This window comes from Chelonia mydas, chromosome 1 (genome assembly GCF_015237465.2).
Source record: "Chelonia mydas isolate rCheMyd1 chromosome 1, rCheMyd1.pri.v2, whole genome shotgun sequence".
NCBI classification, from domain to species: Eukaryota; Metazoa; Chordata; order Testudines; family Cheloniidae; genus Chelonia; species Chelonia mydas.
The window spans coordinates 239,045,028-239,062,657 of record NC_057849.1 but is presented as its reverse complement, the minus strand read 5'-3'; the positions used below and the strand labels follow the sequence as shown (position 1 = coordinate 239,062,657).

The 17,630-nt window shown below is 43.9% G+C and overlaps 1 protein-coding gene across 5 annotated transcripts in view; it reads right to left on the bottom strand.

Moving 5' to 3' along the window:
* CACNA2D4 (calcium voltage-gated channel auxiliary subunit alpha2delta 4) overlaps positions 1–17,630 on the bottom strand; it is a 203,355-nt gene that overhangs the window by 19,734 nt on the left and 165,991 nt on the right. For all 5 annotated transcript variants that reach the window (XM_037877774.2, XM_043540197.1, XM_043540189.1 and 2 more), the window contains exons 27-31: positions 14,324–14,385; positions 13,087–13,101; positions 9,980–10,024; positions 8,602–8,664; positions 1,153–1,223 (exon numbers count right to left, since the gene is read on the bottom strand). In XM_037877774.2, coding sequence (XP_037733702.1) covers positions 1,153–1,223; positions 8,602–8,664; positions 9,980–10,024; positions 13,087–13,101; positions 14,324–14,385 — 256 coding nt within the window. The remainder of the gene's footprint in view (positions 1–1,152; positions 1,224–8,601; positions 8,665–9,979; positions 10,025–13,086; positions 13,102–14,323; positions 14,386–17,630) is intronic.

The following is a 17,630-nucleotide window of genomic DNA, read 5'->3' as shown; positions in this document are numbered from 1 at the left end:
AAAGGAGGAAATTTCTTCCTGAATTCAGATGGTGACCATTGTATGTCCTCGAGCAGGAGGATTACAATTTATCTACCTGAGTAACCCAGATGCCATTTTTAATCCATCTAAATGTTTAATTTGTTTCTGAAATTACTAAAGAATTAGTGTGTATGCAACTAAACCAGTGAAGGACATTCAAAGGGAAAACATTTTCAACCAACTCTATTGCAGCTACTGGGGAGGTCTCTGGCAGCCAGCCAATCATTTAAAGTCTTTCAAGGCCTGATGAGAAACTGAAAAGCTTTCAACCAAAAGCAGACACACACACCACCTTCTAACATATGGGACTAAGACATAGGTGCAGTTCACATAGTGCAAGACTGGGGCAGTTTGGGATTTAGTTGATCCCATAATGCTTTGCAGTAGCTGGATCCAGTAAGCAAGAGAAGCCTGTGTCATGGAGTGTGGGGGAGTCCGGGCCCTGCACCCCTCTTCCTGGGATTCACCATGACTCTCAGCCAGCCAGCAAAATGGAAGGCTTATTGGACAATAGGAATACAGTCTAAAAGAGAGCTTGTGGGTACAACCAGGACCCCTCAGCCAAGTCCTTCTGGGGGGCAAGGAGCTTAGACCCCAGCCTTGGGGTTCCCTACGTTCCACCACCCAGCACAAGACTGAAACCAAAACCCCTCTAGCAGGCTCTCGCCTTTGTCCAGTTTCCCGGGCAGAGGTGTTACCTTCCCCCTCCCCCTCCAGGCTCAGGTTACAGGCTCATCCGATGAAGTGAGCTGTAGCTCACGAAAGCTTATACTCAAATAAATTGGTTAGTCTCTAGGGTGCCACAAGTGCCACTCCTTTTCCATCCCCAGTGAAACTCCCCTGCCACATTCCCAGGTCAACACTCCCCCCTCCCTGCTGCGTCACAGCCTGGCAGGAGAAGGGAGAAAACAAGAAATGTGAGGATTCTGGGAAGGGGGAAGATGCTAGGTGAAGGAGAGTCTGTAGGAAAATTGACAGTAGGGAAATAAACAATCGAACTTCCTGCCCCACCTCATGGCTTCCCTCATTGTCCTTAAAGCCAGCTATACCACTGTCACTGGGACAATACATTCCATCCCCACCTTTATCACCTTCTAACAGAAGAAAGGTACAGAGGAGATCTCCACTTACTGCCTGAACATTCCCATGTTTAGCAGTTGGGTCATTACTGAGCCGTCCACTTCACCAAAAAATTTTCCGGTCTGCACAGACAAAGTGATAAAAGGGGAGAGGGAAGAGAGAAATGTTAGTGATAAAGTTCCCAAGCTTTCTATTGGTGAAACCAATCCATTTGGTCTAGAAGCTGAAGGATATACTGCCCGGTGAATACTGTTAATAAACAACAAGCACCTTTAAAGAGGTATCACATAGCTCCAGCTTTTGATTGGCTGTGAAGTTTGAGGTGGGGGCCTGTATTCTCTTGTGAATATTTGTGACCTGTGCTCACGGGTTTCTGAAAGGACGTGCCCCTCCTGCCTGAGCTAAAAGACCCATCTATGTTAGCTCAAAATCTGTAGCGGACTCGTAAATCTCTGTGTGGTTCAGCGACTATAGGGGGACAGAGAGCCAGAATGTGTATGTGCAGTTACATGTTTATTTAGGAACCATAAGCAATTTTACAAATCACAGCCACACAGGTACCAAAGGTGCACTATTAACAAATACAAAAATGGCTGTATCACTTTTTTGTTTAAGAGAGACATTGTGCAAAGATATAGTCAGGATTATCGATTGGCCAGGTTATTACAATATCAGAGGGTGAACATTTTTTATACACGTCAATGTATGTTGCCTCTGGAGATTTTCTTGAATTCAACAACAATTCTGCCTTTACTTACTAACAAACCAGAGTAAGTCCACTATAGTTATGTTTAACATTTGTCAGAGCAATGGTTTGTTTTCAGGCAAGTGTGCTTTCTCTGAGGATGGCCTAGGGTAACTAAATAGTTATTTATTGGTCTTCTGTCCATTTTTGCAGTGTACAGATCTGATGCGTTAATTTTTCCATAAGAATTATCTCTCAGATATTATGGAACCATTCTTCTAGTTTGGGCAAAAATTCCCTTTTCTAATGAGAAACTAGTTCAGCAGCCAATAGCAACTGAGAGATTAATTCTTCATTACTGTGAGTGTGACCATTTCCACTAGGAAGCCTCAGGAGTATTTACCAAAGAATCATTTGATAATAATCATCCAACATTAGTAATACTTGGTTAAAAATCTCCTCCCAACACTCTTAAAGAGCCAGACATTCCCACCACACATACATATGCACAAAGTTACCTCGTCCCCGCGCAATTTGGATTTTAATTATCTCAGACTCAGTCAGAGGTGTCAGAGCAAGCTGCAGCTCTTTCACCTCACTGGCTCTTTCAATCTGATTATGGTGGTTATTGGTCCAGCTGCTTCATTTAGTACCATTCTGTAGCAGTAATGAGAGCCAGAACAGTTGGATTTAACACCACATAATCTGCAGCTGGCATGGCAAGGTCAAAGGGCCATTGTTGGACTATGAATGTGGCCTGTCTAGTTCAGGAATATTGGGATGTCTTACTGAGTTCCTGCAATTCCTCCTGAGCACAGAGGGCCTGATTCTCATTTGCAGTGGCAATGTAAATGTTGAATGGATCCTTAGTATAAATGAGAATAAGGCCCAGAAAGTACATCCAGAAAACAGCAATGATCTGGCCTTTTGACCTACAGTACTAGATTTTCAAAGCTAGGTACTTTTATGTACTGTGTGCTTGATAACATGAGAGAACTCAATTTTTAGTAAACCCAAATGGCTCTTTACAATCTTTACACTCAAACTCTTTACAAAGCAACTCTTTACACTCATTAAAGCCCAACTCCTAAGCTTCTGCAGCTCTCAGCTTTCACTAAGCTGCTTGCTTCCTTTGGGAAGAGGTTACTGGACTGCTCCCTCCCCTCCAGCTCCCAAGGCATAGGGCGGCCTAGCTTGCATGATCCACTGTCTGTTCTTAAAATTATCTCCTATACTGTGGGCGGAATCCCTGTTACCAACATATGGATCAAAGCGAGGCTATATGCCCTGGACAGGGGCGGTGTCAGATCAAGGCAAAGGACAGCAGCAGGATGGAGTGAGAAGAGACATGGGGAAGAAGATCTTTCAGGTTCTGGAGTAGCTAAGGCCATTCAATCCCAGTTGCTCATGTCATCACTGTAAGAACACACACACTTTGGCACGTTCCTCTATTTTTATCTTGAAATATATGCTGGGAAGTGTCACACTGTTGGCAGGTTCTGTTTGTTTTAAACAAGAAGCCGGTTCCTTGATTGCCTTTCTTTGGCCAAATGCAGGGAGAAATAGGAACAAGGGCCCACCACTGTTCATGCTAGAGCAGTAACAGTTTGTGCTTCCTTGCGGCGCAGATGGGATGCGGGGAAAGCTTCCTCTTGAGACACACGGTACTGCGTTACTCACTGGACTCTCCCGCATGGACTCATTCACGATCTGATGTGCTTCCTGGTTTGTTTTGCATGATAAGCACTGCAGGCAGAACTTCAGTCCTTCTCTCTTGTATACGCAGACATCGGCCTCTGTATTTAAATCGCACACACTTGCAAAACACTGGTATCAACATCAGGTACTAGGCACATATAACCTAAATAGCTAACTCGGATAGGGATGTGGCAAGCTGGCTGACTTGTTCCCTCAAGGAAATCCAGATTCAGAAACGCTCCCCTGTGTTAAGATGCCCCACATGTGGAGATCCAGGAAGGCTGCAGCGTGGTGAGTTGTCCTGTGTGGAGACCCAGGCTGCAAAAGGCTGCAGTGTGGTGAGATGTCCAGTGTGCAGACACAGACCAGGAAGGCTGCACTACCCAGACCTCAGGTTCCCGATTTAGTAAATCTACTGCCTGTGTGTTCTACTGGAGAGGTAGCTGCCATTTGTTTGATGTCTGTCGCAGAGGAAAAGGCTGTAGGAATCCCATGTAGGATTCAACAATTTAGAGACCAATGGTAACAGGTGAAATAAAGAGCCAATCTAAATACAAATGAAACATGAACAAAAGAAAGTCACTGGCAAGCAGTGGACTGAGAAGGGAAATGATGAATTTCCCCAGCTCTGGGGAGTTAACAACTACAGTAGCTGACAGCACTGGAGCCTGCCAGAATGCCTGATCTCAGAGGTACGCGGATAATGCTTATAATTTATCCAAATCCATGATAATGACAGGTTTTCACTCGTCAGATCTTCCTGCGAACAGCTTTGCATAAACCCCACTTTCCATAAGACCCAGGGGCAATGCAGAGGCAGCACAAGAGGAATACAGGTGCCATGTACCCAGAACTGACAGCAGTAATGGCATTAAGCAGTCTGCCGTTGCCTTTGTTCATGGGTAAATGGCTTCAGGGATGTAACTTTTTTTTTTTTTTAAGTATGTGAGGGTCAAGGTAAAGAAATAGTCGAACTTAGTCAAAAAAACACCCCAGACCTACAAACAGTAAGAACATAGCAACTTCTCTGCAAGAGCAGACCAGGGGTCCATCTATTCCTGTATCCTGTGGCTGACAGTGGAGACTTACAGAAAAATCTGCCCAAAGGGGAAGTTCATTTCCTAACCCACTCTCAGTTGGTGGCTGATTTATACCCCGAAGCGTAAGGGTTATATCCCTTCTCCATTTTTTAATCTGTCTAATGGAATTGTGGATGGTCTCATTAACCATCTAAATGACCATGCTGTTTTGAATTCTGTTAAGTTCTTGACTCAGTGAAATTGTGTGGCAGTGAGTTCCACAGGTTATTGGAATGTTATTGGAATGTAATGAAACAAAGGTTTTCTTTTATAAATTTTTTTTTCTATTTCATTAACTGTCCATTATTTCTTGCATTATGAAGAAAAGTAAATAGGTGTAAATATTCATCTGCTCTCTACATTAAACCATCCTGATCTTTTCAGTGTTTCCTCTTGTGGAATTCTCCCCATGCCTCTAATAATTTTTTCAGCCATCTCTGAAGCCCCTCTATTTCTGTTGCATCTTCTAGCAGAGGATGGCCAGTACTAAACACACCATTTCAGGTGAAGGCATATCCGTGAGTCACCTAATGGCATTGCAGTATTTGCAATATTATTTTCTACTCCATTCTTTATGCATCGTAATATTCTGTTTGCTTTTTTGACATCATTGTACACTGAGCAGATGTTTATATTGAAATGTCTGTAGTGCTGCCAGGTCGCATTTCTGACAGTGAAATTAGAGCCCAGAAATGTATACGTGTAGTTCAAATTATTCCTTCGTATGTTCATTACCTTACAGCTGTCCATACTGAATTTCAACTGCCATTGTATTGCCTCTTTGCCTAGCTTCATTAAGATCTTTTGATGTTCTTTCCTAATCTTGATTTACCTAAATAATTTTATCTGCACCGTTCACCATTTTGCTCTTTCCCTCTCTCCCTTTCCCAGATTATTGATAAATATGTTAAACAACACTAGTCTAACTATGGAACATGAGGACACACCATTGGTAACCTTTTCTATGTTGTAAATGGACTGTTTATTCCTATTCTTTGTTTTCTGTCTCCTAACTACTTTCTGGTCTATGACAATATTTTATTTCTAACCCCGTAACTACACAGTTTCTTTAGCAGCCCCTTGTGAGGGATTTTGTCAAAAGCTTTTTGAAAGTTCCAATAAAGGTATAACTGGTTCTCCACTATGTACTATTTTATGGACACTCGCAAAGAATTTTAAGAGGTTAGACAGAATTTCCTTTACAGAAGCTGTACTGTTTGTCATGTCCATTTGGGTGTTTTACAATTCTGTTTTTAAGTATCACTTCAACCAGTGTACCTGGCACTGAAGTAAGGCTGCAGTTATTCCCAGGATTACCCCATTGCCTTTTTAAAAGACAGGTGCAATATTTGCAACTCTCTGGTAATCTGGCATAGGGTGGATTTTAATGAAGTTGCATATTTTTGTTAGAAGGTTAAACATTTCATTCTCCAGCTCCTTTCTACACCATCTGGCCATGCTGACTTATTACTCTTCAGTTTGAGTTTGTTCCTGCATCTCCTTTTTTGACATCGGAATCCCTGAGAGTGCCCCATCTTCATTATCTAAAAAGAGTAGGTTTGGGATATGTATCTCCCCAGCATCATCTCTAGTGAAGATAGACATAAAGAAATAATTTAGGGCCAGATTCTGTCAACCTTACCCATGCTGAGTAGCACATTACATCACAAACAGTCCCACTGAGCTCAGTGGCACTCTTGTGGAGTAAGATGATACTCATAATATGTAAGGGGATCAGAATTTGGACCTTAGTTTCACAACAATTTTCCATATTTGTTGCCTTTAAACCCCAATAGTCCAGCAGACCTACAAATTCTCTCACAAAGTTTTCTCCTTCTAATTTACTTAAAGAATTAATGTGTTTCTGTCTTTGGCTTTTTGCTCTTCAAATTCCTCATTAATTTCTACCTGTGACAGTCTATACCACTATGGTCACCATTTTTACAAGACCATGATCATTTTTGTACAAAGTATGCCTTGTAAGGTATCATTTGGAAACTCATAATCTGCTGAACATTAGTGTTCTGTTAAAATAAGTATATCATTATTGTATGTAAAGTTATAGGATTCTACTGTATCACATTGCTGTAACATGCTCTAAGTAAAGAAAAGCAGGCCCAAACCAGTTTCTCAGGAACAAAGGACAGACCAATACCCAGTCTGGTGTTAAAGAGCTATCACGGTTTAAGCAGCCGTTCTCCAACAACAGGAAGGTGTGAACGAGAAATTTACATTTCATCACAGGGACGGTTCAGAACTCACATACACAAGAGACTATTTGTCACCTGCACCCCCGCTGGATCAAAGAGGGGCAGTGATATAAAAATGAGAGCCAGTGGCCTCCAATTCACCTCTCTTCCTTCCATCTCTGCTCATGACATCAATGAATACCTGAAGGACACTCAACTAAGGGAGGGGTCCCAGCCTGAAAGGAGACCCAGCCTGTGAAATTTACTGCAGCATATGGTGAGGAAAACCTTTGCTTTGAATTTTGTTAGTTTAAGTTAACCATTAGCTTGTGTTTTACTTTTTTTTTTGTAACCAATCCTGACTTTTATGCATCATCACTTGTAATCCTTTAAAATCCATCTTTCTGTAGTTAATAAACTTCTCTTATTGTTTTATCTTAACTAGTGTACTTGGATTGAAGTGGGTGGGGAAACTCCATTTGGCCTAACAAGGCCTGTGCATATAACTTTCCTTTGATGAAATGGCGGACTTTCTATGCGCATTGTTCAGTAGAGTGCTGGACAGTACAAGATGCATAGTTCTAGGAAACAAGTCTGGGACTAGAGAACTTGCTGGTGTTGCTCTGCAGTTTAATTCATGAGTGGCTAGTGAGTAGCGCTCAATACTTGGTAGCTGGGAGTGATTTTACATGCTAGAGGCTGTGTGTGAGCAGGCCAGGAGTGGATGTTCTTACAGCAAAGCAGTGTAAGAGGCATCCCAGGTTGGAGAACTGAGGGGACACAGCTGTTCAACAGTCCAGACTGTACCCTGTATCCTGTCACACTACCTTATATTGTACCCGCCATAGTTTATGCTCCTTTCTATTGGCTTCACTTGAGCTGGATTTCCATTTTCTGAAGGACACTTGTTTGGCTTGAGAACCCAGCCATTTAACCATCCTGTTTCTTTTCTTGCCTTCCTGCTTCTGTTTTAGTTTATGGGAATGAATGCCCTTTGCAACTCTCGTAGATTGCGTCAGTCACCTCCAGGGTCAGGGTAAGGATTTTAATTTCTTTACTTTTGACATAAACACCTTTTTGACTAGTTTCTTCGTTATCTTTAAAAATTCCCTTTCTGAAGTTCAGTGTCACAGGGCCTTCGGTACCTTCTCTCCCCAAAGGAGGTTGAGTTTAATTATACTGTGGCTGCTCTTACTTAATGATTCAGCTAGAGTCATTTCTTCAACCAGCTCCCAGAGACAGAATGATAGCAACACTCTGCATTCTCTAGTACCCTTCCATCTGAGGGTTCCAATGCATTTCACAGGCACTTATGCATTCATTAATTAAGACTCACCATGCCCCCGAGGGGAGGGGCAGGTAAGTATTGCTATTCCCATTTTATAGATGCAGAAACTGAGGCACTAGAGTGACTTGCTCAAGGCCATATACCAAATCAGTCCCACACCTGGGAACAGAACTAAGGTCTCCTGACTCGCAGCCCTAGGCTGTAACCTCCAGACCCCACTCACTTACCAATTGCTGGGGGAGGGTTTCAGCAGATTGGATGTAACACAGTGACGCCTCTTTGCTGAGTTCTGATATCTCCATCTCCTCCCGTCTGCCCCAAGCACCCCTCCCCAGTGGTTGTTTGATCTGGTGCTTGGAAGGACAAGTGAGAAAGCAGGGACCTATTCTGTGTCTCCAAACCCTCACTCCCTTGTTCAAGACAGCGGTAGGGAGAACACTGTGCTGAATGCCCTGCTCTGCTGTGTGGGGGCCCTGATCCTGGGTCTGCATATTGAATAACTGAAGGCTGATGCATCTGAACTCTCCCCTCTATTGCATAAGCAGATCTGAGCCCTCTTACCTCTGTGGAACTCTTGGAAATGAATATAAACCCATTGTTATCAATGAGGAAGCAGTTCACATTCTGCAGAGATAAAAGGAAAAGGAAGTGAAATTACAGATGGCACTTTGGTTATGGTTGGTTGTTTACTGTTACCAGTATATCAGGGGAGGTAGTATAGCCTAGTGGACAGAGCATTGTCCTGGGACTCAGGATACCTGGGTCCTCCTATTCCCAGCTCTGCCATTAGCCTGATGTGTGACCCTGGGCAAGTCACTTCCCCTCTCTGTCTCCATTTCCCCTCCCACCCTGTGTCCGCTTTGCTTATAGTATTTAAAGTGTAGGCTCTTTGGGGCAGAGACTGTCTTTTACTCTGTCTGTGTGGGGTGCTACTGTAATATAAATAGTATTTAAGAAAACACTACACACTGTTGGAAAAGGAAGGGAGTTCAGACAGCACTCTTGTTAATACAATAGTAATAATACCCTGCATTTATCTAGTGCTTTCCACCTGCAGATGTTAAAGTGCTTTACGAACAATAGTGAGCTAACCCTTGTTACGATATCCATTTCACAGATGGGGAAACAGAGAACAAAGGCTAAATAATTCTCCTACTGTCACACAGTGAGTCAGTGGCAGAATGAAGAACAAAACCTGGGACTCCTGACAACCAGTTCTTTTGCTGTAAGCACTAGAGGATCCTGCCTCCATCTAGATTTTTTTTTTCCCAAGAGAAAAAGATTCCAGACACCCCAGAGGCAAAAAATCTGGGATAAGAGTGAGAGGACCCTGGTCAAGCTCCATCATTTCATGGGCAATCCTGATCTTCTATATTTTGCAGTTTATCCTATTGTCTCAGACTGAGGGAGGGATCAGGATCCAGAAGAGACCCTCTCTGAGCAGGAAAAATGGATTCTCCTCTGACCCCACTGCTCACAGGAGAGGACATTCTCTCCAGAACACAGCTGGGGTCCAATGGTAGAGCAGCTGGTGGAAACCCTGGATGGCATGAACATAGGGAGAGAAGACCCTTATGTTCTCCATTCTAACAGGCATTCTCCTCAGCAGCCACTAGAATCAGCTGGCCAAATCAGAGAGGAGATCGATGCACTCTGAGCCCAACATGCTGTATCATGGTGATTTCATCTGACCCAGACAAGCATCCTGAAGGACTTGGTGCTAGGTCAAGTCCTGTACTGAATGTTTGGCTCACGAGCAGGGGGACTCTGGTCGTGGTCCTGCTGAGCATCTCTTGTAAGGTGTTGAGCACCCTTGACTCCCATTGATTTTAGTGGGAGCCAAAGGCTCCGAGAACCTCCCAGGAGCAGGCTCTCTGACAATGACCTCCTCACGCCATAATGCTCACAGAGACCCTTTAACTAACTCAATGAAACTTACATTATCCTGACAGTTCAGCGGACACAGGCCATCCACGCCACTGCACTGGAAAGGAACAGGAGAAGTTAAATGATGACAGTGTCGTATCTCATTGTCCTTCCCCTTGAGGCTATCGGACAAAGGGTCTACATCTTACAGCTGGGTACAGGTCAACAAGTTAGTTACCATTTTGAAATAGACTGTCTACGCAGCACAAACTTAACACCTGCCAAGGAGGCCAGTAATGATTCTGTCCTCTACCCACAATCTAAGTCCTCAAAATAACGAGTATTGTCTCCACTGAATATTACATGTGAGCCTGGTTCTGCCTTCCTTATCCACTTTGAGCAGGACCTTGCTCTTTGAATAGGGACTGCTCATAGAGCAAGGCACTACTCAGGGCTTGTCTACACTGTCAGTACATGGCAAGCTGGGGTAGAAATCTACAGCAATCTAGCTTGCTGGGCACTAACTGGCTGTCTGCTTCCACATGCTACAAGTACATCCCAGTGGACTAAGGCAACTTCTAATGTGCTTTAGTGGGGCTCACCAGGGCAGTTAACGCGCAGCAGGCTAGAGCGCTGTATGTTCACAACCCAGCTTGCCACGCACTGGCTGGATAGCAAGCCTGCAGTGCAAGGGTGGCAGAATCAAACCCTCTAGTATTAATAACAAAAATTATTATACAGTGGAGAGAAAACAGAGTGCATTTTCATATTTCATAACCTCTTGACCAAATAAAGGCATTACATTTTAGGGATGCATTATTCTCAGGCAGTGGGTTTTTCCAGATAACTAATGACACAATAGAATGTGAATGTGCTCAGATAGCCTCAGGCATCATCCATTTGCTTCATTCAAGGATCTACAGATACCAGAGTTGACATGTGTGTCACACCACTGAACTGGATAGGGACAGGAGGAGTTAAACAGTGAGTAACAAAAGCCTTCAAGTGATTATTCATTTCATAACTATTCCGTGTTTGTGTCTGTCTCTTTGTGTTATTTTTTAATGTTATTTTCCTTGGGCGCAGGGGAGGGAAAGTTGACACAGTGTTGCCAATTTCTCGCGGGGGAGGCGGGGGTCCCCTTCTATGGCTTTCCTGAGGTTTGGGAAGAATAATGACAAAGATGACAGGCCTTGCCTATTCTGGATCAGCTGCTGATTATTTTAAAACTGCAATAAATTTTATAAACTAACCTCCTCTCCGCCTGCCCTTCCTGGCTGTTTCTGAACAGCTGCAGGTAAATAGGCCTCTCAAACCACAGCAAAACTATTAATCGCAGCTAGTGTTTCCCATCTCAAGATCTGCAGCACAGAGTTGCTATTTCCATGGAGCCATCCTGGGTCCTGTAAGTGTATTTCAAAGGATGATCAAAGAATTTTCAGTTTGTTTCAGGCTCCATGGGTTTGTGCCGTTGCATCTTCATGCCACAACTACATCAGCTCTTCACATCTTGATAATGGTTTAGTAGACAATGACATTACCTGGTCCACGGTTATGATGTGAAGGCGTAAATGTTGCCTTGTCACAATGGGACTATTTCATCCCTGCATGACACACACAAAAAAGTGGCAGCCCTTGACGTCACTCTGGATTTTCTCTGGTTTGTGCGGCTGAGAAATATGGCCATAACAAACCGAAGAGTATTACCCATAGGGATGAAGATTAACAAACCAAAGTGAAGTCAACTGAGTTAAACCGAAGGATAGTTTGGGCTCATTGTGTCTTTTAGCTCAGGGATTGAAGTGATCTCTCAGAACTACAGTTCCACCATTGCCCAGCAATGGAATTTCATTATACTGTAACAACGCTTCAGGAGTGAGAGAGTTTGTGTAAATGAGATATGGGTACAAGCTGCAAATATCTGGATCCAGATTTCAGACACTTCCAAGGTTAAGGCTGTTCAGATCTGAGGGTTTAGTTCAGCCTAAAATAAAGTCAGGGGCCACTTACAAAATTCAAGTCCAGATCCATGTTCAGATTTCAAGCCCCTCCTGCAAAGTAAAGGTCCTGGGTGTTGGTTTGATCCTAGCTCTAGTTTAAATCTATTTATAATGTTATTGTGCCTGTTGATGAGGGCAGCAGGGAAAAGTTTACTAATAATGTACAGATGGAAAAGTGGATAGTCTTCCAAGGCGAAATTTGAATGTATCCATTAGGATTGTACCATCCAGTCAGTGGCCAGTTGGGGACTGGCCCAGAGAAGAGTGATGCAGCAGAATCTGACCAAACCCAAGAGTTCAGGTGAGAATCCCCAGTAAACCCAGAAGAATTATTTTCAACATGAAAGGCTACAACACCCATTCCCAATTCATGTGTTCCCATCTACATGCTTACATTGCAGCACCCCTGTTAGCAGCATGTGGACAGATTCTCATCTCAGCATAGGTGTGAATCTGGAAGAACTCTCTTAAAGCCTTTGGAATTACTCTGGGTTTGCAGCAGTGGGAATGAGATTAGAATCACCCTTGTTCATTCTGCTCGAAAAAGAGCAGGAAATTTACATGAGAAAACCACAGGGATGGGGATAGTTGAATTTGTGCTCCCCATTTATTTTGGGACTGCCTCTTCAAACGTTTCTGCATCACTACTCCTTCCCAAGGGGCCAATCCACATCAGGCTCTGTGGTTTCTTGGGTGGGTCTCTGAATCACTGCAACCCAGTCTACTTTAAGCTTTGCCAAAGTCACGTATCAGAGTAGCAACTGTGTTAGTCTGTATCCGTAAAAAGAAAAGGAGGACTTGTGGCACCTTAGAGACTAACAAATTTATTTGAGCATAAGCTTTCGTGAGCTACAGCTCACTTCATCGGATGCATGCGGTAGAAAAACTGCATGCATCCGATGAAGTGAGCTGTAGCTCACAAAAGCTTATGCTCAAATAAATTTATCAGTCTCTAAAGTGCCACAAGTCCTCCTTTTCTTTTTTCAAAGACACTTAGTTACTGCAAAGAAAAACACAAGATAGGTGAGCTTGGACTGTCTCCAGCTACTAGAGGCAAGGGACAGCATATATCATACAGTGACATAAAATACACGTGACAAACAAAGCATCATACAACACAGGCAGGGACACAGCGGGGAACTCTGGGAGACCTTTCTGTACTGAGCTCCTGTCTACTTACGTCAGTGTCATTGGGCTGGGTGGGAGCGTGGGTATGTGGAGCAGTACAGTATGCAGGAGAGATGTGGAGAGAAAAAACAAAACGCTCATTAGTGACTCCTTATTGAACCGCTACCTAGTGCCTGTAAGTCGGGCAAACTCTTCTTTCACTTGAGTGAGTGTCAGAAACAGGGCTTCATTCCTGATCCAGGAACCACCCTTCAGCTTCTTCATTCTCTCTTTCCAGGCTCATTTCACCCCAGGAATTAATGTATATTAATATGTGTTTACTTCCTTGGGCCATGTCCCCCAGAAGGTTCTTGTACAACCTCCTTTCAATAACCCTCCTTGATAAACCTCCAAGGAGCTCCTATTCCCTCTGTGGGGAATCTCCTTATTGCCAGGTATCCTGTTAGACATACAACCAGGGCACCTCAGTCTCCAGCCTGCCCAGAGCCCGCCCTGTGCCACCAATGGCAATAAAAACCCTTTCCCGTTCCCCTCCGGTCTCCAGTCATGGAGATAAGTTTCCTGAGCTCAAACCAGAATAATTCTAACCTGGTAACCGTTTCCTTTGCGGGGACCAGGCAGACATTTCATTCTTTGCTTCTTCAGTCCGATGAGACTCCTCCCGACAATGTGCTGCTCATATTCCCTAATATTTTGAGAGTGCCCCTTGCTGGTAACAAAAAGGCATTTCCATTCTCCTCCTTTATCATACCCAGGAAATGCTCTAGTTAGCCCAGTTCTCTCAATCTGATGAGAGTGTCTGAACTAGCACAACATCGCAAATTTCTCCTGGCCTGCTAGCCTGGAGCAAGTCTTTTTATTTATTTATTTTATTTTTTATTTTGACAGGCTAGTAGGACCTCATCATCATCAACATTGTCATTGCTGAGATCAGGATAGTAAAGGGGAGGGCAGGGAGATTGTGTCCCAAATTACAGCTTTCCATGATGGGTCCGAAGGCCTGAATGAGTGCAAACCTATTTCCACAATGAATGTGTCAGCTGCAGCAGAGTTATGCCAGGCCAGTTAACGCAGCGTTCCTAAATCAGACTTGCAGCTCATGCAGCATTAGAGCCATCAAAGGATTAGAGAAAAGTGTAATTTAAAACTAATCTACCACATAAATCTGTTTCATACAAATTTCACAAAAGCCTTCATGGAAATGCCACCAGAAATCAAAGTGCATAGCATGGGACAAGCAAAAAGAAGGTGGTGAAATCGTGTCTCCACAGAATTACTGCCATTCCTACCTGCCGTGTAGCCATCCAGAACTTGCGTTGGAGTAATTCCAGCTTAATTTGCACGCCCACAGCTACGGGGAAATAAAAGCGGGGAGGGAGGGCAGGGGGGTGAGAGAAAAATTGCTGCAAGTTAGGAAAGGAAAAAAATATTTGCATGAAACAACAGGACGAAATTGCACTCGCAGCCTGATTCCAAGTGTAAATGACTAACTGAAAGGTAAGCACTGAGTCAGACAGTCAAGTGAGAGTCAGAGGTTTAACAGGGTGGGAGAAAAGGAGGTGTCAATTGCTGTATTGAAATATTGACACCTCCCTCCCACTAAACACTACAGAGCTACAAACAGATAAAAAAAGGCTTTTATCTTGGGCTGTCAGGTATTATCAGGCCAGGGTGGGCTGTTATGATCATCTAGGCTGATCTCTTGCGTATAACACACTTTGACTCAGAAAAGTAGGCCAGTGTTAGAAGTGTGTTTCAAGCCCCCACCTCCAGGGAGACTGCAACCTGAATGCAGCAATAAAGAATACATCTACACTGCAATTTAAGGCATAATTGTAGGGAAGATGTGGCAGCATGGACTTCAGCATGGGCTAGCAATCCAAGAATGTACCCAGGCTCCCCAGGGGGCTTGTACGGGGGCTAACCTGCACTGAAGCCTGTGCTGCTGTGTCTTCAGTGCTATTGTTACCCATGCTAGCTGGATTAAATCGTTTACAATTACACTGTAATTTGTGGTGTAGATGTACCCATAGGCCATTCTTGATCAACAATAACAGTTGCAAAGTACACAGAAATATAATACCTGTCAGTAGAAAAGGGGAGATTTTAACTCATTGGCTGCTCTTCATAGAATCACAGACTTTATCAGAAGGGACCATTGTGATTGTCTAGCCTGACCTCCTGCACAACGCAGGCCTCAGAATCTCACCCATCCATTCCTGTAACAAACCTGTCACCTATGTCTGAGCTATTGAAGTCCTCAAATCGTGGTTTAAAGACTTCAAGATGCAGAGAATCCTCCAGCAAGTGACCTGTGCCCCACGCTGCAGAGGAAGGCGAAAACCCCACAGGGCCTCTGCCAATCTCACCTGGAGGAAGATTCCTTCCCGACCCCAAATATGGCGATTAGCTAAACCCTGAGCATGTGGGCAAGACTCACCAGCCAGACACCCAGGAAAGAATTCTCTATAGTAACTCAGATCCCACCCCATCTAACATCCCATCACAGGCCATTGGGCATATTTACCGCTAATAGTCAAAGATCAATGAATTGCCAAAATTAGGCTATCCCATCATACCATCCCCTTCATAAACTTATCAAGCTTAATCTTGAAGCCAGATATGTCTTTTGCCCCCACTGCTCCCCTTGGAAGACTGTTCCAGAACTTCACTCCTCTGATGCTTAGAAACCTTCGTCTAATTTCAAGTCTAAACTTCCTGATGGCCAGTTTATATCCATTTGTTCTTGTGTACACACTGGTACTGAGCTTAAATAATTCCTCTCCCTCCCTGGTATTTATCCTTCTGATATATTTATAGAGAGCAATCATATCTCCCCTCAGCTTTCTTTTGGTTAGGCTAAACAAGCCAAGCTCATAAGACAGGTTTTCCATTCCTTGGATCATCCTAGTAGCCCTTCTCTGTACCTGTTCCAGTTTGAATTCATCCTTCTTAAACATGGGAGACCAGAACTGCACACAATATTCCAGATGAGGTCTCACCAGTGCCTTGTATAACGGTACTAACACCTCCTTATCTCTACTGGAAATACCTCGCCTGATGCATCCCAAGACCGCATTAGCTTTTTTCATGGCCATATCACATTGGCGGCTCATAGTCATCCTGTCATCAACCAATATTCCGAAGTCCTTCTCCTCCTCTGTTACTTCCAACTGATTCGTCCCCAGCTTCTTGTTATTAATCTCTAAATGCATGACCTTGCACTTTTCACTATTAAATTTCATCCTATTACTATTACTCCAGTTTACAAGGTCATCCAGATCTTCCTGTATGATATCCTGGTCCTTCTCTGTATTGGCAATACCTCCCAGACTTGTGTCATCCGTAAACTTTATTAGTGCATTCCCACTTTTTGTGCCAAGGTCAGTAATAAAAAGATTAAATGAGATTGGTCCCAAAACCGATCCCTGAGGAACTCCACTAGTAACCTCCCTCCAGCCTGACAGTTCACCTTTCAATATGACCCGTTGTAGTCTCCCCTTTAACCAGTTCCTTATCCACCTTTCATTTTTCATATTGCTCCCCATCTTTTCCAATTTAGCTAATATTTTAGCTAATGCTTATATACAAATGCACAAAGCCTTGGAAACAAGCAGGGAGAACTGGAGGTCCTGGTGATGTCAAGGAACTATGACGTGATTGGAGTAACAGAGACTTGGTGGGATAACTCACATGACTGGAGTACAGTCATGGATGGTTATAAACTGTTTAGGAAGGACAGGCAGGGCAGAAAAGGTGGGGGAGTAGCACTGTATGTAAGGGAGCAGTATGACTGCTCAGAGCTCCGGTACGAAACTGTGGAAAAACCTGAGTGTCTCTGGATTAAGTTTAGAAGTGTGTGCAACAAGAGTGATGTAGTGGTGGGAGTCTGCTATAGACCACCGGACCAGGGGGATGAGGTGGATGAGGCTTTCTTCCGGCAACTCACGGAAGCTACTAGATCGCATGCCCTGATTCTCATGGGTGACTTTAATTTTCCTGATATCTGCTGGGAGAGCAATACAGCGGTGCATAGACAATCCAGGAAGTTTTTGGAAAGCGTAGGGGACAATTTCCTGGTGCAAGTGCTAGGGGAGCCAACTAGGGGGGGCGCTTTTCTTGACCTGCTGCTCACAAACCAGGTAGAATTAGTGGGGGAAGCAAAAGTGGATGGGAATCTGGGAGGCAGTGACCATGAGTTGGTTGAGTTCAGGATCCTGACGCAGGGAAGAAAGGTAAGCAGCAGGATACGGACCCTGGACTTCAGGAAAGCAGACTTCGACTCCCTCAGGGAACAGGTGGGCAGGATCCCCTGGGGGACTAACATGAAGGGGAAGGGAGTCCAGGAGAGCTGGCTGTATTTCAAGGAATCCCTGTTGAGGTTACAGGGACAAACCATCCCGATGAGTCGAAAGAATAGTAAATATGGCAGGCGACCAGCTTGGCTTAATGGTGAAATCCTAGCGGATCTTAAACATAAAAAAGAAGCTTACAAGAAGTGGAAGGTTGGACATATGACCAGGGAAGAGTATAAAAATATTGCTCGGGCATGTAGGAAAGATATCAGGAGGGCCAAATCACACCTGGAGCTGCAGC